This window comes from Nycticebus coucang, chromosome 18 (genome assembly GCF_027406575.1).
Source record: "Nycticebus coucang isolate mNycCou1 chromosome 18, mNycCou1.pri, whole genome shotgun sequence".
Classification (NCBI taxonomy): Eukaryota; Metazoa; Chordata; class Mammalia; order Primates; family Lorisidae; genus Nycticebus; species Nycticebus coucang.
Window position 1 is genome coordinate 79592362 of NC_069797.1, and position 27166 is coordinate 79619527.

Here is a 27166-nt window from a genome sequence, read left to right on the forward strand (position 1 = left end):
TCCCAGAGATTACAGAGGAGTCTCAGACTGTTCTTTGAGGTCAGCCCTCCTGTGCTTTTTCACCCTTCCTTCTTATCACCAGTGTGTGTCACAGCCAGCTCCTCACCAATCACAGCCAGGAGACCCAACCTGCTCTCTGGAGCTTAAGCCCTGGGTTTCTACAGAATAGGAGCATCTGCATGGGGTCTGGGGGGTGTGGGTGAGGTGGTGCTAAGGGCCATATTTCCACACCATCAGAATATGGTCAGAGCATGTCTGAATGCTGCTCCAGAGTTCTAGCCTCTTCAGGAAAGGCCCAGAGCAGTCTCAATTCAAAAACACAAGATACCAGGAAGGGAGATGAGGAGATGGGACCACCCTGGATATATGGCACCTGCAGGATGTCACAGTAAATGCGTATAAGAAGCCAGATGGCACTTGTCACACTGGCTTTAAATTTTTTTTTTTTTTGAGACACAGTCTTACTTGGTCGCCCCTGGTAGAGTGCCGTGGCGTCACAGCAACCTCCAACTCTTGGGCTCAAGGGATTCCCTCGCCTCAGCCTCCTGAGTAGTTGGGACTACAGGCACACACCACAACACCTGGCTATTTTTTAGAGACAGGGTCTTGCTCTTGCTTGAGCTGGTCTTGAACCTGTGACCACAGGCAATCTACCCACCTTGGCCTCCCAGAGTGCTGGGATTACAGGTGTGAGCCCCTGCGCCCAGCGGCACACTGGCTTCATATCTTAATTACGTGTCTACACATCTGCCTTGGCTATTTTTTTTTTTTTTTAAGAGACAGAGTCTCACTTTATCGCCCTCGGTACAGAGCTGTGGTGTCACAGCTCACAGCAACCTCCAACTCCTGGGCTTAGGCGATTCTCGTGCCTTAGCTTCCTGAGTAGCTGGGGGACTACAGGCGCCCGCCACAACACCCGGCTATTTCCGGCCTTGGCTTTTTACCTACATGACTCTTGAGAGTAAAGAGAATCCCACTTTTACTTTGCAACTACCATGTGCTGCCAAACCCTTAGACTGTAAGCAAGAACCCTAGGTGGAGGCCACACAACACAGCGCAGGCCAGGAGGTCCAGGAGGTCCTGTTCCACCCTCAGGGGTGTGCAGCTCCCAGACAGAACTGTGATTTGGCCCCATCTGGTTTTGTTTTAACTAGTTGCCAATATTTTGTAAGTGAAACATTACAAAATATAATGTTTTATATAAAAGAACAACAGAGTTTTTTTTATATAAAAAGCATGATTTCTAGCTTCTCTTGAAAATGGGAAGATTGTGGGAGCCGCATTGCCACAGAGTAACTGTGGGTGGAGTTGCCCTCAGCCTCTGTGGAGACCCAGTCTACTGGGCTACAACCCTGGGGCATGGCTGGCCACCTCCTTCCAGCTGGCCCACTGACTGGTACCCTGGGCACGGGCGTCTGGGACCTTTCCTGCAGGGCAGGCTCCAGGTCTGCAGAGGGCCAGCTGGGGCCATGTTACTGTGAACTTGGTCTTCATCTCAGCATAGGACCTGGGCTTCTGACCTCCAGGAGCTGCTGGGGCCTGAGCAGGTGAGGCCGTGCAGGCATGTGCTAAGCGCTGAGAAGGGGGACACACAAACTTTCAGGCTGCCCAATAGGAGGTGGTTGTTTTTGTTGTTTTCCTCTGGATCATTAGATAAGAAAAGCCTGGCAACAAGGTGTCTTCAACACATAAATCTGCACAGAAATGATCTCATTATATAAGGAGTGTTGAAAAGATAACTGTGTTAGCAGCCAGTTAACAGGATCAGATACCCTATCTTAATATTTTGTACAACTTATTTTTTGTTTTGTTTTGTTTTTTTTTTGTAGAGACAGAGTCTCACTTTATGGCCCTCGGTGAGTGCCGTGGCATCACACAGCTCACAGCAACCTCCAACTCCTGGGCCTAAGCGACTCTCCTGCCTCAGCCTCCCGAGTAGCTGGGACTACAGGCGCCCACCACAACGCCCGGCTATTTTTTGGTTGCAGTTCAGCCGGGGCCGGGTTTGAACCCGCCACCCTCAGTATATGGGGCCGGCGCCTTACCAACTGAGCCACAGGCGCCGCCCTGTTTTGTTTTGTTTTTGAGGCAGAGTTTCACTTTGCACCCTGGGTAGAATGCTATGGCGTCATAGCTTACAGCACAGCATCCTGCCTCAGCCTCCCAAGGAGCTGCGACTACAGGAGCCCACCACAATACCCAGCGAGTTTTTTGTTTTTTTTGTAGAGGTGTGTTTTCCCTCTTACTCAGGCTGGTCTGAACTCCTGAGTTCAAGGGATTCTCCTGCCTCAGCCTCCTAGAGTACTGGGATTACAGGCATAAGCCCCCTATCCCAGCCTGTGCAACTGTTTTTTTAAAGGAAAAATTTCAAAAATTTCAGATAAATGTAATATAATTTTCAAAAGAATAAAATTTTAGGTGGCGCCCGTAGCTGATCATGTACACCAATGCAGGTGGGTTTGAGCCTGGCCCGGGGTCTGCTAGACAACATATGACAACTGCAACAACAAAATAGCCGGGCGTTGTGGCAGGCGCCTATAGTCCCAGCTACTCAGGAGGCTGAGGCAAGAGAATAACTTAAGCCCAAGAGTTTGAAGTTGCTGTGAGCTGTGCACTCTACCAAAGGCAACATAGTGAGACTCTGTCTCAAAAAAGAATAAAATTTTAAAGAAAAAAGAGCCAGCACCTTGGAACCTTTTAAAAATGTATCCCCTTTTATTCCTAAACTATTATTCTCAGTTAGGGGGTGTGGGGAATGGGGAGGAGGATAAAGGAGCTTCCCCATTTTCCAGGGAGCAGTCAAGAGGGCCTCTCAGGTCTGCTGAGTCCCAACAGCAAGCCACAGACAGGGCCAGCCTCCCCCAACCTCTGCTCACCTCTCCCCCCACTCTGGCAGCTGCATTCCTTAGGGTCCTGCCATTGTCCCCTTTGATCCCTGGGTGACCTTAGCCCCACCACCCCCTCACCCCTGTGCTGGCCTGTCTTTTCCAGAAATCCAGGCTGGGATCCTGCCTATAGGCCTGGTCACTCAGTGGCCTGGGCCCCTCACAGCAGCTTTGTGCCTTGGGCTTGCCACACCTTAGCAGGGTGGACCCCCATTAGGTCCTGGCTATCAGCTTGTCAGCCTTGCCTCTGTTTGTAGGAATGGGCCTGCAGCATCCCCTGCTGGGAAGGCCCTTTCTAGGACACTATTATCTCCCCTCTGCATTGCTGACTTCTTTTTTTTTTTGAGACAGAGTCTCAAGCTGTTACCCTGGGTAGAGTGCTGTAGAGTCATAGCTCACAGCAACCTCCAACTTTTGGGCTCGAGCGATTCTCTTGCCTCAGTTTTTCTATTTTCAGTAGAGACGGGGGTCTTGCTTTTTGCTTGGGCTGGTCTCAAACTTGTGAGCTCAAGCAATCCACCGGCCTTGGCCTCCCAGAATGCTAGGATTACAGGCGTGAGCCACCTTGCCCAGACTACATTGCTGACTTTTAGAGGTCGCAACAAACACCCTGTTATTAGCTGTCTCAAGTCACCTCTCAAAAGGGCAATAAAACCTTAACACAGACATATGAAGTGGCTGGTGAAGGTTTAAAAACTGTAAATTAAAACCAATGAGGAACTATCAGTTTTCACTTATCAGATTGGCAAAGAAAAAGAAAAGGAAAGCATTTGATAAAACCCAGTGGTGCTGGAGTGAGGAAAGGCTCCTACACTCTGCAGCCAGGAGCAGAGGTCCAGCCCAGAGGCCCCGGGCAGCCTGGTGACACCTCTGTGCACACAGCTTGCTCCTCTGACCCAGTTGCTCCCTCCTGGTACTGACCCTCAGCAGAACCCTGGGACTGCTCAGCACTGTAGGACAGTGACAAAGTGCTGTAAGGCAGAACACACAAAGAGCAGCTGCCACAGATCTGTGTGGAGAAAAGAGGACACACACACCTACAAACAGACTCAGACTCAGAGAGCTGGTCTGGGGTCTGGTGGGGGGGGCGAGGGGAGGCGTGGAGAGGAGGGGAAGAGGAAGTGGGGAGGGGAGGACAGGGAGAAGGGAAGAAGGGGAGGGGAGAGGAGGGAGGAAGGAGAAGAGGAGGGGGGGGAGGAGGGCACTTGCTTCTCTGGGAGGCCTCACTACAAAGCAGAGCTCAAGTGAGTGGCCTGCTTGGGCCCTGGGAGGCCATCACTCACATAGTCCCAAAGTCCAGGGGCAGACATGGCCCTGACACACACCTGGCGCTTCTTTGTGGGTGAAGCCAAAGGTCTGCCTCTGCTTTCTAGAACAGGGGTCCTCAAACTGAGGCCCACGGACCACATGAGGTGGTGTGATTGTATTTGTTCCTGTTTTGTTTTTTTACTTCAAAATAAGATATGTGCAGTGTGCATAGGAATTTGTTCATAGTTTTTTTTTTTTTAAACTATAGTTTGGCCCTCCAACCGTCTGAGGGACAGTGACCTGGCCCCCTGTTTAAAAAGTTTGAGGACGCCTGTTCTAGAACCTCATCCTGACTTGCGGGAGGTATCTGTGTATGACTGGCTTTTGTTGTGCTGCTGAATATCTTTTCAGTTTGATTGTTTTTTTTTTTTTTTGAGACAGAGCCTCAAGCTATTGCCCTGGGTACAGTGCTGCGTTGTCATAGCTCACAGCAAACTCCAGCTCCTGGGCTTAGGCAATTCTCTTGCTTCAGCCTCCCAAGTAGCTGGAACTACAGATGCCTACCACAATGCCCAGCTATTTTTTGGTTGTGTTTTTCGTTGTTTGGCAGGCCTGGGCTGGATTTGAACCCGCCAGCTCTGGTGTATGTGGCTGGCACCTTAGCTACTTGAGCTATAGGCGCCAGCCAGTTTGATTTTTTTTTGAGATAGTCTCACTATGTTACCTCAGTAGAGTGCTGTGATATCACAGCTCACAGCAACCTCAAACTCTTGGGCTTAAGCGATTCTCTTGCCTCAGCCTCCCAAGTAGCTGGGAGTACAGGCACCTGCCACAATGCCCAGCTATTTTTTTATTGTAGTTGTCATTGTTGTTTGGCAGGCCTCGGCCAGATTCGAACCTGCCAGCCCTGGTGTATGTGGCTGGCTAACCGCTGAGCTACTGGCGCCAAGCCTGGAGTGATTTTTTTTTTTTTTTTTTTTTTTTTTGTAGAGACAGAGTCTCACTTTATGGCCCTCGGTAGAGTGCCATGGCCTCACACAGCTCACAGCAACCTCCAACTCCTGGGCTCAAGCGATTCTCTTGCCTCAGCCTCCCGAGTAGCTGGGACTACAGGCGCCCGCCACAAAGCCCGGCTATTTTTTGGTTGCAGTTTGGCCGGGGCCGGGCTTGAACCCGCGACCCTCGGTATATGGGGCCGGCGCCCTACTGACTGAGCCACAGGCGCCGCCCCTGGAGTGATTTTTTTTGAGGTAAATAAATCATCTTAGAAATTTGTGATTTCTTCACTCACACACAAGGACAACCCTCTCTCGATCATTTGGCTTCCTGAAACTTGTGGTTCGCAGGTGGTGGGGGCTGAGCAGTGCCCCTGCAGACCCACCATTCCCACTGCCTACGGCCTGTGTCTTTTAGTTTGTGTCATGACATTAGGAAGGCTAGATCAGATAATTACCTCTTCCCCATGCATTTTATTGCTCTGGAACTTCAAAATCCACTTTTTTTTTTTGGCCGGGGCTGGGTTTGAACCCATCACCTCTGGCATATGGGACCGGCGCCCTACTCCTTGAGCCACAGGCGCCATCTGAAAATCCACTTTTTTTTTTTTTTTTGCAGTTTTGGCCGGGGCTGGGCCACCCTGGTACATGGGGCTGGTGCCCTACTCCTTGAGCCACAGGTCCTGACCCAAAATCCACTTATTTGAATTCAAGAGAAACTCTGTATTTTCACTAGTATAACACTAAAGCACCTGAAGTCCCAGCTACTTGGGAGGCTGAGGCAGGAGGATCCCTTGAGCCCAGGAGTTTGAGGTTGCTGTGAGCTGTGACTAAACCACGGCACTCCTCTACCCAGGGTGACAGAGTGACACTGTTTCATTAAAAAAAAAAAAAGAATTACACTAAAGGTTACTTTGACTTGGCGAAAACAGCTGCCTTTTTAGTATTTAATACTCCTAACGAAGAAGTGTCTATTTTTGAAGTCCTACACTTTTCTAATGACTAGTCAAAGGAGCAAAGCAGAATGTGGAGCTGGATGCTCCCGAGGCCGAGTCAGGGCAGCTCCCTCTGAACAATCAGTCACACACTCTGTAGACCTCTGGGCTGTGACACAGGGCCCCACAACCCCATTCTTCAGTTATCTCCCTGTACTCAGTGATTGAGCGTGGAGGATAAGGATTAAGGACTATGCCCCACCCTCAGGGGCATTCTGGAAGCAGACAGAATCCAGATAAGCAGGAAAAATAGGTGGCCTGGGCCAGGGCAAGGAGGGAGGAAGCTGGGTGGGAGACGAGACCCCAGGAAGGGCTCAGGGGCAGCAGGTGCTGAGGAGATGGGGTGCCTGTAGGTGGCATTCATGGCAGTAAGGGGCAGGTGGGCACAGGCACGGGTGTGGTGGCAGGGGAAGAGGGCAGGGAGGTGGCGTGGGTGGAGTTCTACTCTTCTTTCTAACTGGCTGCCCTTGTGTTAGGCTCACACCCAGGCTGCAAGGGGAATCCACCCAGGAGCTGCACCAGGGGGGCTGTCCAGGCCTGCCTTGGGACTGGTCACTGTGGGGCTCGGACAGGCTGGCAAAGGAGCAGAGTGCACAGTAGGGAGGCAGGGCTAGCGCCTGCCCCATCCCAGAACAGGGTGGGGCTGGGGGCCTGCTGCTGCAGAGCTATTGCCTGCCACCCCTTTGAATGTGTGGCTGCAGCAGCCCTCAGGCCACACTACTCACAGAGGCCGCAGAGCCGCTTCCCACTTTCCACTCTGCTCAGGCTGTGCTGGGCTCACACTCTGCTACTCACAGTGCACTGAATATGCAGAAAGGCAAGTAGAAAGCAGCCACACTGCTGTGTGGGATGCCCCAGGCTTCGCTGGGCCCAGGGTCAACCTGCCAGAGACCTCATCCTCTCACATGTTCTTCTTAGCTTACAAATACTGTTTTTAAGGTTTTAAAAATATATTCCCATACAAAGCAAAAATATACCAGTAATTATTCATTCTAACATATTTAAGACACAAGAGCATAAAGAAACTTCACAGATAATTAAGGAACTAAGCTACATTAAAACTTGCAATTTTTTGTTTTTTTGAGACAGTCTCACTATGTCGCCCTCAGTAGAGTACCGTAGTGTCACAGCTCACAGCAACCTCAAACTCTTAGGCTTAAGTGATTCTCTTGCTTCAGCCTCCCAAGTAGCTGGGACTACAAGCACCTACCACTATGCCTGGCTATTTTCTTTTTCTTTTTTTTGAGACAGAGTCTCACTATGTCGCCCTTGGTAGAATGTCGTGGAGTCACAACTCACAGCAACCTCCAACTCCTGGGCTTAGGCGATTCTCTTGCCTCAGCCTCCCGAGTAGCTGGGACTACAGGCGCCCGTCACAACACTCGGCTAACCACCCGGCTATTTTCTTGTTGTAGTTGTCATTGTTGTTTAGCTGGCGCCGGCTGGGCTGGAACCTGCCAGCCTTGGTGCATGTGGCTGGTGCCATAACCACTGTGCCATAGGTGCCAAGCCAAAACTTTCAATCTTTTCCTCTCAGCTAAAACTTTCATAGGGAGAACCAAAAGCCCATGGACCCTATGTTGAAATGCATCTTTCTTACTTTTTATTATGAAAGAGCTGCTAGAGGAACACCAGCCTTCCCCCGGTGGCCCGCACAGCCCATGAGAAAACCTGCCACTCCTCATAGCTTTCCTGCCGGAGTCCCCAGCTGGTCAGTCTTGGACTGCAGGCTCTCAGGGAGGGGACCTCACTCCTGGGGTGCAGAGTCTAAAACAATCCCCCTGTGACCTGCACAGTCAGCAAGATGGAGAGCCAGAGGGTCTCCTGGGAGCTCCTGGGAATCTTCAATTAAAAGAAAAGAGGCACAAGGAGAAAGGACACCTTCTACCTTCTGCTGAGATGCTGGGAGCTGCCGCAACCTTCTTGGCACCACCAGGAGGGTGGAGGCCCAGGGGCCATCCCAGGCCTGCTCACCTTGGGTCATGACAGCCAATATTCTCCTGCCTTATCAGCATGTCCCACTGCAGAGATGTCTGACCGTGTGTGGGAGGTCCTGGGTGCTCAAGGCACTGCTTCTCCTGGTCTGCCTCTTGTCCCAGGGATATGTCGTACCTCATGGATGTCACAGGGAGGTGAGGCTAGGAGCTGGGTTTTACGGCACTGGCACAGGCTATCTGGAACTTATGGCCACACCACCTTAACTGGTCCATGGTATCCACTCCTCTCAGCCTTGGGGCAGCCAAGCGCCCTGTCATGGCTCCAGCTGCCACTCAGGATTGCTCTGTGGTGGCACTTGGAGCCATTCCTGCAGCCATGCTTTCCACCCGAGGATGACCTCTGTTGTCACGTGCAGCCACAAGCTACCTCCTTTCCACAGGACTCACGCTGCATGGCAGCCCACTCCCTACCAGGTTTGCTCCCTGACTTGACAAATGGCCATTTCACAAACGCTCTTTCCACAAGCCTCTCCTTTCTTGCTCAGAGCTTGTGGCTGTGCGTCACTGTTAAAGAAGAACCCGTTTCTAGAGCTCCACCGCGTGATGTACAGTCCCTTTCCACAAGGTTGGAGATGAAACTGGGCCTTGAGTTTGCGCCTGCATATTCCTATGACTTCCCAGAATCCTATGGACAGTGACTGGGGAGACAAACCATGCAGGAAACATGTACTGTACTAAACTTTCAGGTTAAAGGATGATCTTTTTTTTTTTTTTTTTGTAGAGACAGAGTCTCACTGTACCGCCCTCGGGTAGAGTGCCATGACGTCACACAGCTCACAGCAACCTCTAACTCCTGGGCTTAGAGCGATTCTCTTGCCTCAGCCTCCCAAGCAGCTGGGACTATAGGCGCCCGCCACAATGCCCGGCTGTTTTTTTTTTGTTGTTGTTGCAGTTTGGCCGGGGCTGGGTTTGAACCTGCCACTCTTGGCATATGGGGCCGGCGCCCTACTCACTGAGCCACTGGTGCCGCCCTAAAGGATGATCTTTGAGAAGCTTATCATATTAAAAAAAAAAAAAAAAAAAAGAACCCGTTTCCTGCCAGTGGACCTGCAACAGGTCACATGCCTGCCTGCATGGCTGGGGCACGTGGTTGCTGGTCCAGAGTCGCTCTTCTCAGGTGTGTGGGCAGCAGCCATGGATGCCCCCACGCACTTCTGCAGGCCCATGAAGACTCAGGCTGCCCTCACACTGCCACCTCTATGAGTCTCTGTCTCTGACCGGTGTCCCGGCCTGCAGGCGGGGCAAATACAGTTCCTGTCTCCACCAACCTGCCTGCTCAGTGCCCACCCTCTGCCTCTGTTCTGTCCAGGGCCAGGCCAGCCCATGGGCACTGAATACCAACCCCAGCCTATTCCAGGGTTCTCTTCTGAGACTGCCTGCCTCTGCCTCTGGAATCACGCTGGTCCCTGGGGTCCCCATGTGCCACCAACGGGCTATAACTCTGCCAACTGTTGATACCCTCCCAATACTTCTCCTCAAATATTGCCTCTTTTCTTTTTTATATTTTTTGGAGACAGAGTCTTACTCTGCCACCCAGGCTAAAGTGCCATAGTCTCAACCTAGCCCACAGCAACCTCAAATTTCAGGGCTCAAGCCATCCTCCTGCCTCAGCTTCCCAAGTAACTAGAACTACAGGTGCTCACTACCATGCCTGGCTAGTTTTTCTATTTTCTATTTTTGTATTTTATTTTATTTTTTGAAACAGAGTTTCCCCTTTACTTTATTTAATTTATCATTTATTTATTTATTTACTCAATTATTTAGTTTTTTTTTGAGATAGAGTCTTATTTTGTCACCCTTGGTAGAGTGCCATGGCATCATAGCTCACAGCAACCTCAAATTCTTTTTTTTTTTGAGACAGAGTCTTACTTGGTCACTCTTGGTAGAGTGCCATGATGTCTTAGCTCACAGCAACCTCAAATTTGTGGGTTCAAGTGATCCTCTTGCTTCAGCCTCCCAAGTAGCAGGGACTACAGGTAGCTACCACAATGCCTGGCTATTTTTTAGAGACGAGGTCTCGCTCTGGCTCAGGCTAGTCTCAAACTTGTGAGCTCAGGCAACCCACCCACCTCAGCCTTCCAAGTGCTCGGACCATAGGTGTGAGCCACTGTGCCCGGCTAGCAACCTCAAATTCTTAGGCTCAATTGATCCTCTTGCCTCAGCCTCCTGAGTAGCTAGGACCACAAGAGCCCACCTTACTCTCCTCATCCTCTCTCCCCTCCAAAAAGATAGGAATAAATAGAAAAAATAGAAAAACAACACCTGCTAGTTTTTCTACTTTTAGTAGAAAACCTTTAGTAGAGACAGGGTCTTGCTCTTGCTTAGACTGGTCTCGAACTCCTAAGCTCAAGGGATTCTCCTGCCTTGGCCTCCCAGAGTGCTGGGGTTACAGATGTGAGCCACTGCACCCAGCCTAATATTGGCTCTTTTAACTACTGCTTTCAGAGCAAAGACCCCTACATTGTCTGTCCCACCTGCTCCTCAAGCCCCTTCAGACAGGAAGGTGGGATGACAGTGCCATCAAGACCATACTTAGTACCACCAGTGACCTTCACTTTACAGAAAACAGGGGTCGCTGCCACTTCTCTCTCATGACCTTCCTGGTTCCCCACCCCTGCAGTATTCCACACAGGAGGCAGGTGACCATTTCTTCCCTCTTGAAAACTTTTTATTATAGGTCAGTGCTTCACACCTGTAATCCTGCTACCCTAGGAGGCTGAGACAGGTGGATTGCTTGAGTTTAGGAGCTGGAGATCAGCCTGAGCAAGAGTGAGACCCTATCTTTAAATAAAAAAGTGCTAGCCGAGTGTTGTAATGAGCACCAGTAGTCCCAGGTACTTGGGAAGCTGAGGCAGGAGGATCATTTGAGCTCAGGAGTTTAAGGTTGCTATGAGCTATATGACTCCATGGCACTCTACCAAGGGCAACAAAGCAAAACTCTGTCTCAAAAAAATAAAAAAAATTGGCTCAGCACCTGTAGCTCAGAGGGTAGGGTGCCAGCCACATACATACACTGAAGGTGGTGGGTTCGAACCTGGCCTGGGGCCTACCAAACAATAATAACAACTACAACAACAAAATAGCCAGGCGTTGTGGCAGGCAGCTGTAGTTCCAGCTAGTTGGGAGGCTGAGGCAAGAGCATCGCTTAAGCCCAAGAGTTTGAGGTTGCTGTGAGCTGTGACGCTACAGCACTCTACCGAGGACGATATAGTGAGACTCTGTCTCAAAAATAAATAAATAAATAAATAAATAAATAAAATAAAAGTGAGGCTTTATCTCAAAAAAACAAAATAAAATAAAATAAAGTAAAATAGAAAAATAAAAAATAGAAAAACTAGCCAGGCCTGGTGGTGGGCACCTGTACTCCCAGCTACTCAGGAGGATTGCTTGAGCCCAGAAGTTTGAGGTTGCCATGAGCTATGATGATGCCACGGAACTCTAGACAGGATAACAGACACTCTGCCTTGAAAACAAAAACAAAAAAACAAGCAAACCTTTTATTATAAAATATACTGAAGGAGCTCAGGAAATTTTACCCCAAAGTATAACTCTTTGGTGTTTAGAATTAAGGCCCTCAGAGACTAGCAGGCCCTTGGAGAAGCAAGTGGGTTTCTCCTTCCCCAGCTATCTCAGTACTGCAAGAGAACATGACCAAGGGTGCAACCAGACCTGGCCCAAATCATTGACACATAATACCTGCCCCTCAGGTTACTTTGATTCGCAAAAAGAGGCTCAGCACCTGTAGCTCAAGTGGCTAAGGTGCCAGCCATATACACCAGAACTGGCGGGTTTGAGCCCAGCCCGGGCCTGCCAAACCACAATGACAACTACAACCAAAAAATAGCTGGGCGTTGTGGTGGGTGCCTGTAGTCCCAGGTACTTGGGAGGCTGAGACGAGAGAATTGCTTAAGCCCAGGAGTTGGAGGTTGCTGTGAGCTGTGATGCCATGGCACTCTATCCAGGGTGACAGCTTGAGGCTCTGTCTAAAAAAAAAAATTTGCAAAAAGAATTATTTACAAGGTGTCCTGCCTAGCACCACTGTCCCCCAAACAAGGACACCTATATTCTTCATCCTCCTTCCCCTCCAAAAACACAAGAAAAAACAGCTGAACTTCACTGGGTATGAATAGACCTGTGGCCTCCCCTGCACACCAGTTGTGGGTCTCTCAACAAGTCACTTTCCTGCTCAGTAGCTCCAGAGGAGACCACGTGGGTACAAGGCCCAGAGCATTTGTCACCTAGCTCTTTGCACAATAAGGATGCTGATCCCTGCTCTATAGCATGTCCAGTGAGAGAAAGCACTGGTGACAAATTCCTCAGTTTTTATCACCTGAAAAGTCATTTTGGCCCTCATTAGTGAAAGATTTCTCCAGGTATGGATTCTAGGTGACAGCTCTTTCCTCGCAGCACAACAAAGACGCCACTGTACTATGAAGGGGCCAAGAGGCAGTCAAGATTCACTTCTTCAGGTTGGGCACGGTGGCTCTCGCCTGTGATCCCAGCCAGCACTCTGGGAGGCCCAGGCAGGTGGACTGCCTAAGCTCATGAGTTTGAGACCAGTCTGAGTAAAAAGTGAGACCCCATCTCTACTAAAAATAGAAAAAAACTGAGGCAAGAAGAGCTTGAGCCCAAGAGATGGAGGTTGCTGTGAGCTATGATGCCACAGCACTCTACCCAGGGCAACAGCTTGAGACTCTGTCACAACCACAACAAAAAAAAATCCATGGGCGGTGCCTGTGGCTCAGCGGGTAGGGTGCCGGCCCCATATACCAAGGGTGGCAGGTTCAAACATGGCTCGGGTCAAACTGCAACAAAAAAATAGCTGGGCATTCTGGCGGGCGCCTGTAGTCCCAGCTACTCAGGAGGTTGAGGCAAGAGAATCGCCTAAACCCAGGAGTCGGAGGTTGCTGTGAGCTGTGTGATGCCATAGCAGTCTACTGAGGGAGATAAAGTGAGACTCTGTCTCTGCAAAAAAAACAAAAAACCCAAAATAAAACAAAATGACAAAAATAAATACAATGCTAAGGTGAGGGCAAAGCTGGAGCACACAAGAGCAGAAAACTTACACCCACGCAATGTCATTTCCCCCAGGTCAGAATTCAGTTTGTGAAATCCAAGAAAAGCAGCGATAGAGTCTAGGGTGGTGCTAAGGGAATCAGACTCAGATGAACTGAGTCCAGAGACTATGTCGAAAATAAATGAAAATAACCAATAGGATTATGAGAAAGAGGCGTAGAGAAGACAGCCCATGTGAGCCTGACACTAGCAGGGACCAGGGAGTAATGGCAACTCTACGGTGGGTGGACAGGATGAGAGAGTTGTCTGAAGAGCACAGGTAGCCTAGAGGCCATGTATGGACATGGGCACCATGGGCCATGTGGGTTTCAGATCAGCGGGATACTGGTGGGGGGACAGCACCCAAAGCAGAGTTTGGTCCCAACCTCCTAACAGGCACCGTGATAATGGTGGACTGTTCAATCCACTTAGTAAATCCAAATGGACCGTGGATTTACACAGAAAAAAGGAAACCTGAGCTGAATCAGAAGAAATGGGGAAATAAGCATGGAGTGGCCTAAATACGTCACAAAACCTAGAAAGGATAAAAAACTAAGGTTGTAAATGTCTGAAAAGATGTACGGCCCCCTCACAGAAAGACACTCAACACAGCAACCAGGTTGAGTGTCTGACCACAGTGCACTGGCATCTCTCCTAAGGCTGGTGCTGGAGCAGGAGACAGCATCCTCCATGTGACAGCATCCTCCATGTGACAGCATCCTCCATGTGACATCATCCTCCTGTGGACAGCATCCTCCTGTGTGACAGTGTCCTCTGGTATGACACCATCCTCCACATGACAGCGTCCTCCATGTGACATCATCCGCCTGTATGACAGTGTCCTCTGGTATGACACCATCCTCCACATGACAGCGTCCTCCATGTGACATCATCCTCCTGTGTGACAGTGTCCTTTGGTGTGACAGCGTCCTCCATGTGACAGAGTCCTCTGCATGACAGTATCCTCGGTGTGACAGCATCCTCCTGTGTGACAGTGTCCTCAGTGTGACATCATCCTCTGCATGACAGCATCCTCCGTGTGACAGCATCCTCCATGTGACATCATCCTCCTGTGGACAGCATCCTCCTGTGTGACAGTGTCCTCTGGTATGACAGCATCCTCCACATGACAGCGTCCTCCATGTGACATCATCCGCCTGTATGACAGTGTCCTCTGGTATGACACCATCCTCCACATGACAGCGTCCTCCATGTGACATCATCCTCCTGTGTGACAAGTGTCCTTTGGTGTGACAGTGTCCTCCATGTGACAGAGTCCTCTGCATGACAGTATCCTCGGTGTGACAGCATCCTCCTGTGTGACAGTGTCCTCAGTGTGACATCATCCTCTGCATGACAGCATCCTCCGTGTGACAGCATCCTCCTGTGTGACAGTGTCCTCATGTGACATCATCCTCTGGTGTGACAGCATCCTCTGCGTGACAGCATCCTCCTGTGTGACTGTCCTCCGTGTGACAGTTTCCTCCTGTGTGACAGTGTTCTCTGCGTGACATCATCCTCCAGTGTGACAGCGTCCTCCTGTGTGACAGTGTCCTCCTGTGTGACATCATCCTCTGGTGTGACAGCATCATCTGTGTGACAGCATCCTCTGTGTGACAGCATCCTCCAGTGTGACAGCGTCCTCCTGTGTGACAGTGTCCTCTGTGTGACATCATCCTCTGGTGTGACGGCATCCTCTGTGTGACAGCATCCTCTGTGTGACAGTGTCCTCTGTGTGACAGCATCCTCTGGTGTGACAGCATCCTCTGTGTGACATCATCCTCCAGTGTGACAGTATCCTCGGTGTGACAGCATCCTCCTGTGTGACAGTGTCCTCTGTGTGACATCATCCTCCAGCGTGACAGCGTCCTCCTGTGTGACAGTGTCCTCTGTGTGACAGCATCCTCTGTGTGACATTATCCTCTGTGTGACAGTATCCTCGGTGTGACAACATCCTCCCGTGTGACAGTGTCCTCTGTGTGACATCATCTTCCAGTGTGACAGCGTCCTCCCGTGTGACAGTGTCCTCTGTGTGACATCATCCTCTGATGTGACAGCATCCTCTGTGTGACAGCATCCTCTGGAGTGACAGTGTCCTCTGCGTGACATCATCCTCCAGTGTGACAGCGTCCTCTGTGTGACAGCGTCCTCCTGTGTGACAGTGTCCTCTGTGTGATATCATCCTCCAGTGTGACAGTATCCTCGGTGTGACAGCATCCTCCTGTGTGACAGTGTCCTCTGTGTGACAGCGTCGTCCCGTGTGACAGTGTCCTCTGCGTGACATCATCCTCCAGTGTGACAGCGTCCTCCAGTGTGACAGCATCCTCTGTGTGACAGCGTCCTCCCGTGTGACAGTGTCCTCTGCGTGACATCATCCTCCAGTGTGACATCATCCTCCAGTGTGACATCGTCCTCCAGTGTGACAGCGTCCTCCAGTGTGACAGCATCCTCTGTGTGTGACAGCGTCCTCCTGTGTAACAGTGTCCTCTGCGTGACATCATCCTCCAGTGTAACAGCGTCCTCCAGTGTGACAGCGTCCTCCCGTGTGACAATGTCCTCTGCGTGACATCATCCTCCAGTGTGACATCATCCTCCAGTGTGACAGCGTCCTCCAGTGTGACAGCATCCTCTGTGTGTGACAGCGTCCTCCCGTGTAACAGTGTCCTCTGCGTGACATCATCCTCCAGTGTGACATCATCCTCCAGTGTGACAGCGTCCTCCAGTGTGACAGCATCCTCTGTGACAGCATCCTCCCGTGTGACAGTGTCCTCTGTGTGACATCATCCTCCAGTGTGACATCATCCTCCAGTGTGACAGCGTCCTCTGTGTGACAGCGTCCTCCCGTGTGACAGTGTCCTCTGTGTGACATCATCCTCCAGTGTGACAGTGTCCTCTGTGTGACATCATCCTCCAGTGTGACAGCATCCTCTGTGTGACAGCGTCTTCCTGTGTGACAGTGTCCTCTGTGTGACATCATCCTCCAGTGTGACATCATCCTCCAGTGTGACAGCGTCCTCTGTGTGACAGCGTCCTCCCGTGTGACAGTGTCCTCTGTGTGACATCATCCTCCAGTGTGACAGTGTCCTCTGTGTGACATCATCCTCCAGTGTGACAGCATCCTCTGTGTGACAGCGTCCTCCTGTGTGACAGTGTCCTCTGTGTGACATCATCCTCCAGTGTGACATCATCCTCCAGTGTGACAGCATCCTCTGTGTGACAGCATCCTCCCGTGTGACAGTGTCCTCTGTGTGACATCATCCTCCAGTGTGACATCATCCTCCAGTGTGACAGCGTCCTCTGTGTGACAGCGTCCTCCCGTGTGACAGTGTCCTCTGTGTGACATCATCCTCCAGTGTGACAGTGTCCTCTGTGTGACATCATCCTCCAGTGTGACAGCATCCTCTGTGTGACAGCATCCTCTGTGTGACAGCGTCCTCCTGTGTGACAGTGTCCTCTGTGTGACATCATCCTCCAGTGTGACAGCGTCCTCTGTGTGACAGCGTCCTCCCGTGTGACAGTGTCCTCTGTGTGACATCATCCTCCAGTGTGACAGCGTCCTCCGGACTGACAGTGTTCTCCACATGACAGCGTCCTCTGGAAGGAGAGGCACAGACGCTTGTGGCAGAACCGGCCCCCAGAATCTCCACACACCCTTGGTGCCTGCCTGGCAGCATACACAAAGGCTGCTCACTATAACATTATCTGTGATGCCAAAGGGCAAGAGAAACCTTCAAATGTCCACAGAAGAGATAAAGCCTAAGTGACAGAGGGTCCATTTCCAGGGTGGACACCAGAGAAAGACACTCCCCACAGCTGAAGCAGGATGGCCCTCGTTTGGGTCCTCCATTCGCAACTTGAGTTGACACATCCTGGACCACCTGACACAGCGTCTCACCCTCCTCCCTGCTTCCTCCTGCAGTCTCCTGGGGCTCCCCAGTGGTGGGCCACTCTGGTGGACTCCCCCAAAACCTCATGACGACCACTAGCGTGAGTACCTGCTACACAGGTGGTCTGAGTGACAGAGAAGGGCCTGGGGGAGGGCTGCAAAGCAGGACCGCCCATCTCCTCTCAGTAACAGGCCTCCGCAGGCACTGAGACAGAAGCCGTGGCTGCTGCCCTCCTGGGCTTGGCAGTGTTTAGTGTGGAAAGGACTCCAGTGCAAGGGAACAGTGAGGAGACCTTGGGATTTATATATTATTAAACCAAAACACAGGAATTTCAATGTGTAGAAAGAGGGCTGGTACTGACTGTCCATATCAGCCTGAGGATTACCACACCATGTCCTGGCCAGAGGACAGTGCCCCTTCCTACCTGGAGTGGCATCGTCCTGAGAGGTGAGGCCAGAAGGGCTGGACCCCAGGTCCAACAGCTTCCATGTGTCCTGGAGGGAGCTGCTGGCAAGTGATGACGACCTTTGGGAGTGGCCATTTTTTTCAGAGAATTCTTGATCCTGCAGTGGCTTTGGGGACCTGTTTTCTTTCTGAGGAGCTGGTTTGCAGGTCACTGTGGGGATTCTATGTTGCTTCTACAAATGTTAGAAAAGACATATCATCCTTGTAAGCCACCCTCTCTCCAACCCGCAGGAGCAATAATGCTCCCTGCCCCACTCCCTATTGATCAGGCAGAAGATGGGGCATCTCTCAGCTGCCAGGAGGGGCACTAGAGCCCACTCAGGCGAGTGCATCCAAGCTCTGGGAACACGGGGTATGGGCAGTGCCTAAATCACAGGCTCCTCTGAACATTTACTTATTTATTTATTTGAGACAGAGTCTTACTATGTTTGCCCTTGGCAGTGTCATGGAGTCACAGTTCACAGCAACCTCAAACTCTTGGGCGTAAGCTATTCTCTTGCCTCAGCCTTCCAAGTAGCTGGGACTACAGGTGCCCGCCACAATGCCTAGCTGTTTTTTTGTTGTAGTTGTCATTATTGTTTAGCTGGCCCGGGCTGTGTTCAAACCCTCCAGCCCCCAGGCATGTGACCAGCGTCCTACCCACTGTGCTATGGGCACCGAGCCTCCTCTCAACATTTAAAGGATGGAACAATTCTAGAACTAAAGCAGCTCTAAGAAAACAAATAATAATAAAAAAAAGAAGGACAAAACAAGCCCAGGGCTGGAGCTGTCCAGCCAGGACCGAGTATGGGATGAACTGAAGGGCCGATGCCTGCAGGGCCCCCCAGCTGCACAGAGGGAAGCTGTTGCCTTCAGGTGTCTGGTGCCCCTGCCCCTGCCCCAGTACCCTTATGGGGCCCACTAATCACCTGAGATAAGCTTGTGTGATGGGATCCCCAGCCACCCCAGCACCCACCTGAATGGACAGCCCTGCTGCTGCCTTGTGGCCTTGTGTGGTGTCCTCTCTGCTGAGCATCTGTGGCAAGTGGGGTCGGCTCTTTCCCAAGTCTTCAGAAAACCAACCTTTCTTGGCATTGTCAGCATCCTGGCATAGAAATTCAAACGAAAGGAATTCAAGTTTCATGTGTCACCAATGGTGTAAGCCAACAAGCTTTCCCATCAGAGTAGGAAGAAATGCCGTCCCCCAACTTCTGTATTAGGTAGGGACTCTCTTCACTGGATGACAGGCCAAAAGGAAGGGCCACGCTTGCTTTCACTAGCCAGGACAGATGTAACATGCTTCCTAAAGTCAGTTTGAGTCCTTCTCACACCTGACAGCACTGAGCACCTAGCCGTCAAGAGCTTCCTCTGCACAGCCAGGACAGTCATGCATGGCCCTGGCCTGAGGCAAGAGCCCCCATCCCTCCGGGCAAGGCTTGCATCTTCTGTGTTCAGCTGCTACCCATCTGCCCACCTGAATCTCAGCGCTTGACTCCAGCCTGCCCCGCAGGAAAGACTGAGGAGAAGCAGCCAATAGGGAGCACATAGGAGGTCACTTGAGGGGCATGAAAGGAACACAGCAGAGAACAGAGAGAAGGACTTGGTGTGGCTGGACTCACACAGCCACGAGCAGCAAGGAGGGCCCTGGACCAGTCCCACCTTCACTTCTTCCCAGGTGCCCGAGAGAGCACTACCACTGCTGTGTCAGAGCATTGCTGGCCCACATCCAACTAACGTTTCAATTTCCACTGAGTAACAGGTATACACCCTTGCCCTTCATGTGTCACTCCCTGGATGCCAGCAACAGCAAAGAAAGATGAAGATGAAGGTCGGGTGCAGTGGCTCACGCCTGTAATCCCAGCACTCTGGAGGCTGAGGCAGGTGGATTGTTTGAGCTCAGGAGTTCAAGACCAGCTTGAGCAAGAGTAAGACCCGTGTCTTTTAAAAGTAGAAAAACTAGCCAGGTATCATGACCAGTGTTTACAGTCCCAGCTACTCAGGCAGCTGAGGTAGGAGGATCACTTGAGCCCAGGAGTTTGAGGTTGGTATGAGGGATGATGCCACAGCACTCTACCCAGGGTGACCGAGTAAGACTCTGTCACAACAACAAAAAAAAAAAACCTAACGAAGGAACTGGAAAAGAACAATGCAATCCCAAATCCAGTGGAGGAAAAGAAATAACCAAGATGAGAGCAGAACTAAACGAAATCAAGAACAAAAGAACCATTCAGAAGATTAATAAAACAAAAAGTTGATTCTTTGAAAAGATAAACAAAATAGATAAACCCTTGCCCAGGTTAACCAGAAACAGAAAAGTAAGATCTCTAATAAGCTTCATCAGAAATAAAAATGGGGAAATAACAAGATACCACAGAAATACAAAATATTACAAAAGTCTCTATGACCAGAAATTTGGTTGCAGTTCAGCCGGGGCTGGGTTTGAACCCGCCACCCTCGGTATATGGGGCCAGCGCCTTACCAACTGAGCCACAGGCGCCGCCCTTATGACCAGAAATTTGAAAATGTGGAGGAAATGGACAAATACCTAGAATCACACTACCTCCCCAGACTGAACCAGGAAAAAGTAGAACTCTTGGATAGACCAATACTAAGCACCGAAATTGAAACAATAAAAAAACTTCCAACAAGAAAAAGTCCCAGGGCTCAGGCCATAGCTCAACAGCTAGGGCGCCACCCACATACACCAGGGCTGGTGGGTTTGAACCTGGCCCAGGTCTGCCAAACAACAATGGCAACTACAACAAAAAAATCGCCAGGCATTGTGGCGGGCGCCTGTAGTCCCAGCTACTTGGGAGGCTAAGGCAATAGAATTGCCTAAGCCCAGGAGTTTGAGGTTGCTGTGAGCTGTGACGCCATGACATTCTACCGAGGGCAACATAGTGAGACTTGTCTCAAAAAAAAAAAAAAAGTTCCAGACCAGACAATTTCACACCAGAATTCTACCAAACCTTCCAAGAAAAGCTTGTACTTATACTGCAGTATCTATTCCAAAACATTGAGAAGGAAGGAACCCTCCCCAACTCTTTTATGAACAAATATCACCCCATACGCAAACCAGGAAAGGACACAACAAAGAAAACTATAGACCGATATTGTTTATAAATATTGATCCAAAAACAGTCAATAAAATCTTAGCAAGCAGGTTCGGTACCCATAGCTCAGCAGCTAGGGCGCCAACCACATACACTGGGGCTGCTAAACAACAATGACAACTATAACAACAACAACAAAAATAGCCGGGTGCTGTGGTGGGCGCCTGTAGTCCCCACTACTTGGGAGGCTAAGGCAAGAGGATCGCTTAAAAAGAGTTTGAGGTTGGGGCGGCACCTGTGGCTCAGTCGGTAGGGCGCCGGCCCCATATGCCGAGGGTGGCGGGTTCAAACCCGGCCCCGGCCAAACTGCAACCAAAAAATAGCCGGGCGTTGTGGCGGGCGCCTGTAGTCTCAGCTTCTCGGGAGGCTGAGGCAGGAGAATCGCTTAGGCCCAGGAGTTGGAGGTTGCTGTGAGCTGTGTGTAGGCCACGGCACTCTACTGAGGGCCATAAAGTGAGACTCTGTTTCTACAAAAAAAAAAAAAAAAAAAAAAGAGTTTGAGGTTGCTGTAAGCTGTGACGCCACGGCACTCTACCCAAGGTGAACATAGTGAGACTCTGTCTCAAAAAAAAAAAAAAAAAAAAAAAAAATCATAGCAAGCAGAATCCAGCTATACATCAAAAATATAAATCATCATGACCAGGTGGACAAAGCTGGTTTGAAATGTGCGCATCTGTAAACATGATTCATCACACAAGTAGAAGTAAAAACAAAGACTATTCGATCCTTTTAATAGATGTAGAAAAAAGCATTTCGCAAAATTCAGCATTCTTTTTTTTTTTTTTTGAGACAGTCTTACTATGCCACCCTGGGTAGAGTGCTGTGACATCACAGCTCACAGCAACCTCCAACTCTTGGGCTTAAGCAATTCTCCTGCCTCAGCCTTCTGAGTAGCTGGACTACAGGCGCCTGCCACAATGCCCAGCCATTTTTTTTTGTTACAGTTGTAATTGTTGTTTCAGCAGGCCTGGGCCAGGTTTGAACCCGCCAGCCCTGGTGTATATGGCTGGCACCGTAACTACTGCACTACAGGCGCCGAGCCTCAGCATCCTTTTTTGATAAGAACACCTAAGAAGGGCGGCGCCTGTGGCTCAGTGAGCAGGGCGCCGGCCCCATATGCCGAGGGTGGCGGGTTCAAACCCAGCCCCGGCCAAACTGCAACAACAACAAAAAAATATAGCCGGGAGTTGTGGCGGGCGCCTGTAGTCCCAGCTACTTGGGAGGCTGAGGCAGGAGAATCGCCTAAGCCCAGGAGTTGGAGGTTGCTGTGAGCTGTGTGACGCCACGGCACTCTACTGAGGGCAATAAAGTGAAACTCTGTCTCTACAAAAAAAAAAAAAAGAACACCTAAGAAAACTGGCAGAGATTCCTTAAACTGTTATAAGCCACTTATGACAAACCCATAGCCAACATCATACTGAATAGAGAAACAGTGAAAGCATTTACACTGAGAACTGGAGCCAGACAAGGCTGCCCACTATCGCCACTGCTACTTGACGCAGTGCTGAGAGTCCACGCCAGAGAAGGGCATCAAGGGCACCCACACGGGCACGGGGAGGTCAACCCAAACATCACTCTTGGCTAATGATATGAGCTCATCCCCAAACCCCAAGGACTCAACTGTGTTTTTTTTTTTCGTACAGTAATGTCTCAGGTTATAGAATTTTTTTTTTTTTTGCAGGTTTTGGCCGGGGCTGGGTTTGAACCCGCCACCTCCAGCATATGGGGCCGGTGCCCTACTCCTTTGAGCCACAGGTGCTGCCCTCAGGTTATAGAATTGATGTCTACACATCAAGTAGTCTTCATATACACCACAACAGTCAAGATAAAACTCAAACCAAATGGCTCAGTGCCCGTAGCACAGTGGTTCCGGTGCCAGCCACATACACTGAGGTTGGCAGGTTTGAACCTGGCCCGGGCCAGCTAAACAACAATGGCAACTACAACAAAAAATAGCCGGGCATTGTGGCGGGCGCCTGTAGTCCCAGCTACTTGGGAGGCTGAGGCAAGAGAATCGCTTAGGCCCTGGAGTTGGAGGTTGCTGTGAGCCGTGACGCCACGGCCCTCTACTAAGGGTGATGTAGTGAGATTGTCTCAAGAAAAAAAAGAGAAAATCAAAGACACAATACCCTTTACAACAGCATCAAATAAAATGAAATACACACACACACACACACACATCTATGTTTATTTATGTTTTAGACAAAGTCTCACTCTGTGCCGAGGTAGAGTGCCATGGTGTCATAGCTCACAGCAACCTTAAACTCCTGGGCTCAGGCAATACCCTTGCCTCAGCTCCCTAGTAGCTGGGACTATAGGTGCTCACCATGATGCCTGGCCAGTTTTTCCATTTTTAGTTGAGATGAGGTCTTGCTCTTGCTCAGGCTGGTCTTGAACTCCTGAGCTCAAAGGATCCTCCCACTTCACCTTCCCAGAGTGCTGGGATTACAGATGTGATACACTATGTCTGGCCACTTGGAATATATTTAACATAGGATGTGAAGGATCTCTACAGAGAGAACTATTAAACCCTGAGAAAAGAAATAGCATAAGACATTAACAAATGGAAGAACATATCATCTTCATGGCTTGGAAGAATCAACATTTGTTAAAATGTCTATACTATCCAGAGCAATCCACAGATTTAATGTGATACCCATTAAAATAGAAAAGACAAAAAGAAAAGGACAAACAATACCCATTAAAATACCAACATCAGGGTGGCGCCTGTGGCTCAGTGAGTAGGGCACTGGCCCAATATATTGAGGGTGGCAGGTTCACACCCAGCCCTGGCCAAACTGCAACAACAACAACAAAATAGCCAGGTGTTATGGCGGGCATTTATAATTCCAGCTACTTGGGAGGCTGAGGCAAGAGAATCGCCTAAACCCAAGAGCTGGAGATTGCTGTGAGCTGTGATGCCACAGCATCTACCGAGGGCAATGAAGTGAGACTCTGTCTCAAAAAAATAAAAAAAGTTAAAAGATAAAATAAAATAAAATAAAATACCAACATCATACTTTAAATATCTTGAAAAATAGTTCTATGTTTTGAATGGAACCAGAAAAAAATCCAAATAGATACCACAATTCTATAAAATACGACCAAATCTGGAGGCATCACTTTATAAGATTTCAGGCTATACTATAAGGCTATAGTGATCAAAACAGCATAGTACTGACACAAAAATAGAGACATAGACTTATGGAATAGAACAGAGAATCTGGAGATGAAAGCAGCCTCATTTTGCCTCGCATGTGATTTTTGACAAAGCAGACAATAGCATACACTGGGGAAAAGAATCCCTACTCAATAAATGGTGCTGCTGGCCGGGCACAGGGACTCACGGCTGCGATCCCAGCACTCTGGAAGGGTCAGGAGTTAGAGACCAGCTTGAGCAAGAGCAATACCCCATCTCTACTAAAAATAGAAAAAGTAGCCAGGCGTGGTAGTGGGGCCTGTAGTCCCATCTACTTGGGAGGCAGAGGCAGGAAGACTGCTCAAGCCCAAGAGTCTGAGGTTGCTGTGAGCTATGACACCACAGCACTCTACCCAGGGTGACAAAGTGAGACTCTGCCTCAAAAAAAAAAAAAAAAAAGGTGCTAGGAGAACTGGTTAGTCACATGTAAAAGACTGAATGCATACGTCTTACTACTTATAAAAATTAACTCACGATAGATAAAAGATTTAAATCTAAGATATGAAACTAAAAATCTTAGAAGAAGGTATAGGGCTAGTGCCTATAGCTCAGTGGTTAGGGTGCCAGCCACATGCACCGGGGCTGGTAAGTTCGAACCCGGCCTGGGCCTGTTAAACAAATAAAAATAGCCTGGCGTTGGGCAGCACCTGTGGCTCAGTGAGTAGGGCACTGGCCCCATATACCTAGGGTGACAGGTTTGAACCTGGCCCTGGCCAAACTGCAACAAAAAATAGCCGGGTGCCTATAGTCCCAGGTACTCAGGAGGCTGAAGCAAGAGAATCACCTAAGCCCAAGGGCTGGAGGTCGCTATGAGCTGTAATGCCACGGCACTCTACTGAGGGTCACTCTACTGAAGGAGATTCTGTCTCTTAAAAAAAAAAAAAACAGAGGCGGCGCCTGTGGCTCAAGGAGTAGGGCGCCGGTCCCATATGCCGGAGGTGGCGGGTTCAAACCGAGCCCCGGCCAAAAATCACAAAACCCCCCCCCCCAAAAAAACAGCCGGGTGTTGTGGCAGGTGCCTGTAGTCCCAGCTACTAGGGAAGCTGAGGCAGGAGAATCGCTTGGGCCCAAGAGTTTGAGGTTGCTGGGACACCACAGCACTCTACCGAGGGTGACAAAGTGAGACTCTGTCTCAAAAAAAGAAAAAAAACTCTTAAACTTATAGGCCTAGGGAAAGAATTTGTGAAGAGGACCCCACTGGCAATCACGACAACAATAAAAATAAATAAATGAGACCTGATCAAGTTAAAGAGCTTCTGCATATCTAAGGACACAACAAAGCAAAGAGGTCTACAGTACAACATACGTGTTTCACTACGACACGTAACAGGCACATCCATGTAATGACTGGGGGAGATTTCTAAAAACACATATCTAAAATTTGATTAAAGCAGATGTCAGCAAATGAGATCCATTGCCTTGTTCTGTACAGCCCATAAGCTAAGAAATTTTTTTAGCATTTTTAAATAGTTAAAAGAATATTTCATGATGTAAAATTGTATGAAATTAAAATTGCAAGGTCCACGAAGTCTTAGTGTAACGCACCTATGTTGTCTGTCTATAGCTGGTCTTAGCTGCCTTCAGGCTAAACAGAGCTGAGAAGCTGTCGCAGAGGCCACGTGGCCCTCAAAGCCAAAAACTCCTGCTCACTGGGCCTTTGTGAGGAAAGTGAGCCACTGCCCACCTGGAGCTGCACAATCGGCATGGAGTATCCCAAACCCAGTGTGGAAAGCGATAGGTAGAGAGCTGCACATGGCTGGATGTGACTCCTGTGGATTCTCAGAGATGGCAGCAGCAGACTCAGGGAAATCTGGAGGGGAGGGTAGGGAATGGAGGGGGACACACAAAGGAGTCTGACTTGGCGACATTCTGTTAAGTTAGATGGTGTAGGACACAGGAGTTTATTATATTGGTGATTGTATCTTCTTAAAAATGCAAAATATTCATAAGACAAATAAATAACATACACAGTAAAAAATAAACATGGGCTGGATAAAGTGGCTCATGCCTGTAATCCTAGCACTCTGGGGGTCCAAGGCTGGAGATTTATTAAAAATAGAAAAGCTTGGGTGGTGCCTGTGGCTCAAGGAGTAGGGTGCCGGTCCCATATGCTGGAGGTGGCGGGTTCAAACCCAGCCCCGGCCAAAAAAAAAAACTAGCCAGGTGTGGTCGTAGGTGCCTGTAGTCCCAGCTACTCAGAAGGCTGAGGCAGGAGGGTCGTTTGAGCCCAGGAGTTTGAGGTTGCTGTGAGCAAGGCTGGCTCCACAGCACTCTTGCCTGGGCGACAGGGTGAGACTTTGTCTCTCCCCACCACCACAAAAGAGATAATAAAAAGGCATGTTTGTAACGTACTTTCAAATGGTTCAAGGGAAAAAAATTATCTGTATTTATATCAATCATCCATCCACACACCATCTATCACTCATCCATCTACCACCTGTCTACAGCTACCAGCCATCCGTCTGTCTACCCATCTGCCTAAAATGTGGGGGACAGCTGGGCACCTGTGGCTCAAGCAGCTAAGGTACCAGCTACATACACCTGAGCTGGCAGGTTCCATCCAGCCCGGGGCCCGCCAAACAATAATGATGGCTGCAACCAAAAAATAGCCGGGCGATGTGGCCGGCGCCTGTAGTCCCAGCTACTTGGGAGGCGGAGGCAGAAGAATCACTTGAGCCCAGGAATTGGAGATTGCTGTGAGCTGTGATGCCATAGCACTCTACTCAGGGCAACAGCTTGAGGCTCTGTCTCAAAAATAAATAAATAAATAAATAAAATAAAATAAAATGTAGGGGAGGAGGGAGGGAGAGAAAGAATAACAAAGCAAATGTAGCAAGAAGCTAATTTCTGTAACTTTGTATAAATCAGAAATGATTTCAAAATAAAAAGGTAATTTAAAAAACCACATAAATAGAGCAAAGTCTGAGGATATAAAATCAATGTCCACAAATCAGTATCCTTTGTATATGCCAATAAAAGTCAAGATGAGAAGCTAATCAAGGACACAATTCCCTTCATAGTAGCTTCAAAAAAAATGAAATGCCTAGGAAAATAGATAACAAAAGAGGTGAAGGACCTCTACAAAGAAAATTACAAAACCCTAAGAAAAGAAATAGAAGATTTCTTTTTTTTTTTGTTGAGACACAGTCTCAAGCCATCACCCTGGGTAGAGTGCTGTAGCATCATAGCTCACAGTAACCTCCAACTCTTGGGCTCAAGCAATCGTCTTGTCTCAGTTTTTATATTTCTAGTAGAGACTGGGCCAGGTGGGGCGAGGGAGTCTTGCTTTTTGTTCAGGCTGGTCTTGAACTTGTGAGCTCAATCAATCCACCCTCCTCAGCCTCTCAG

General features: G+C 49.4%; 1 protein-coding gene and 1 pseudogene across 2 annotated transcripts in view; one reads left to right on the forward strand and one right to left on the reverse strand.

The window, feature by feature from the left end:
* CCDC57 (coiled-coil domain containing 57) overlaps positions 1–27166 on the reverse strand; it is a 131744-nt gene that overhangs the window by 15338 nt on the left and 89240 nt on the right. For both annotated transcript variants that reach the window (XM_053568264.1, XM_053568263.1), the window contains exons 17-18: positions 18483–18611; positions 17487–17700 (exon numbers count right to left, since the gene is read on the reverse strand). In XM_053568264.1, the coding sequence (XP_053424239.1) occupies positions 17487–17700; positions 18483–18611 (343 nt within the window). The remainder of the gene's footprint in view (positions 1–17486; positions 17701–18482; positions 18612–27166) is intronic.
* LOC128571401 (uncharacterized) lies at positions 8568–8788 on the forward strand (annotated as a pseudogene).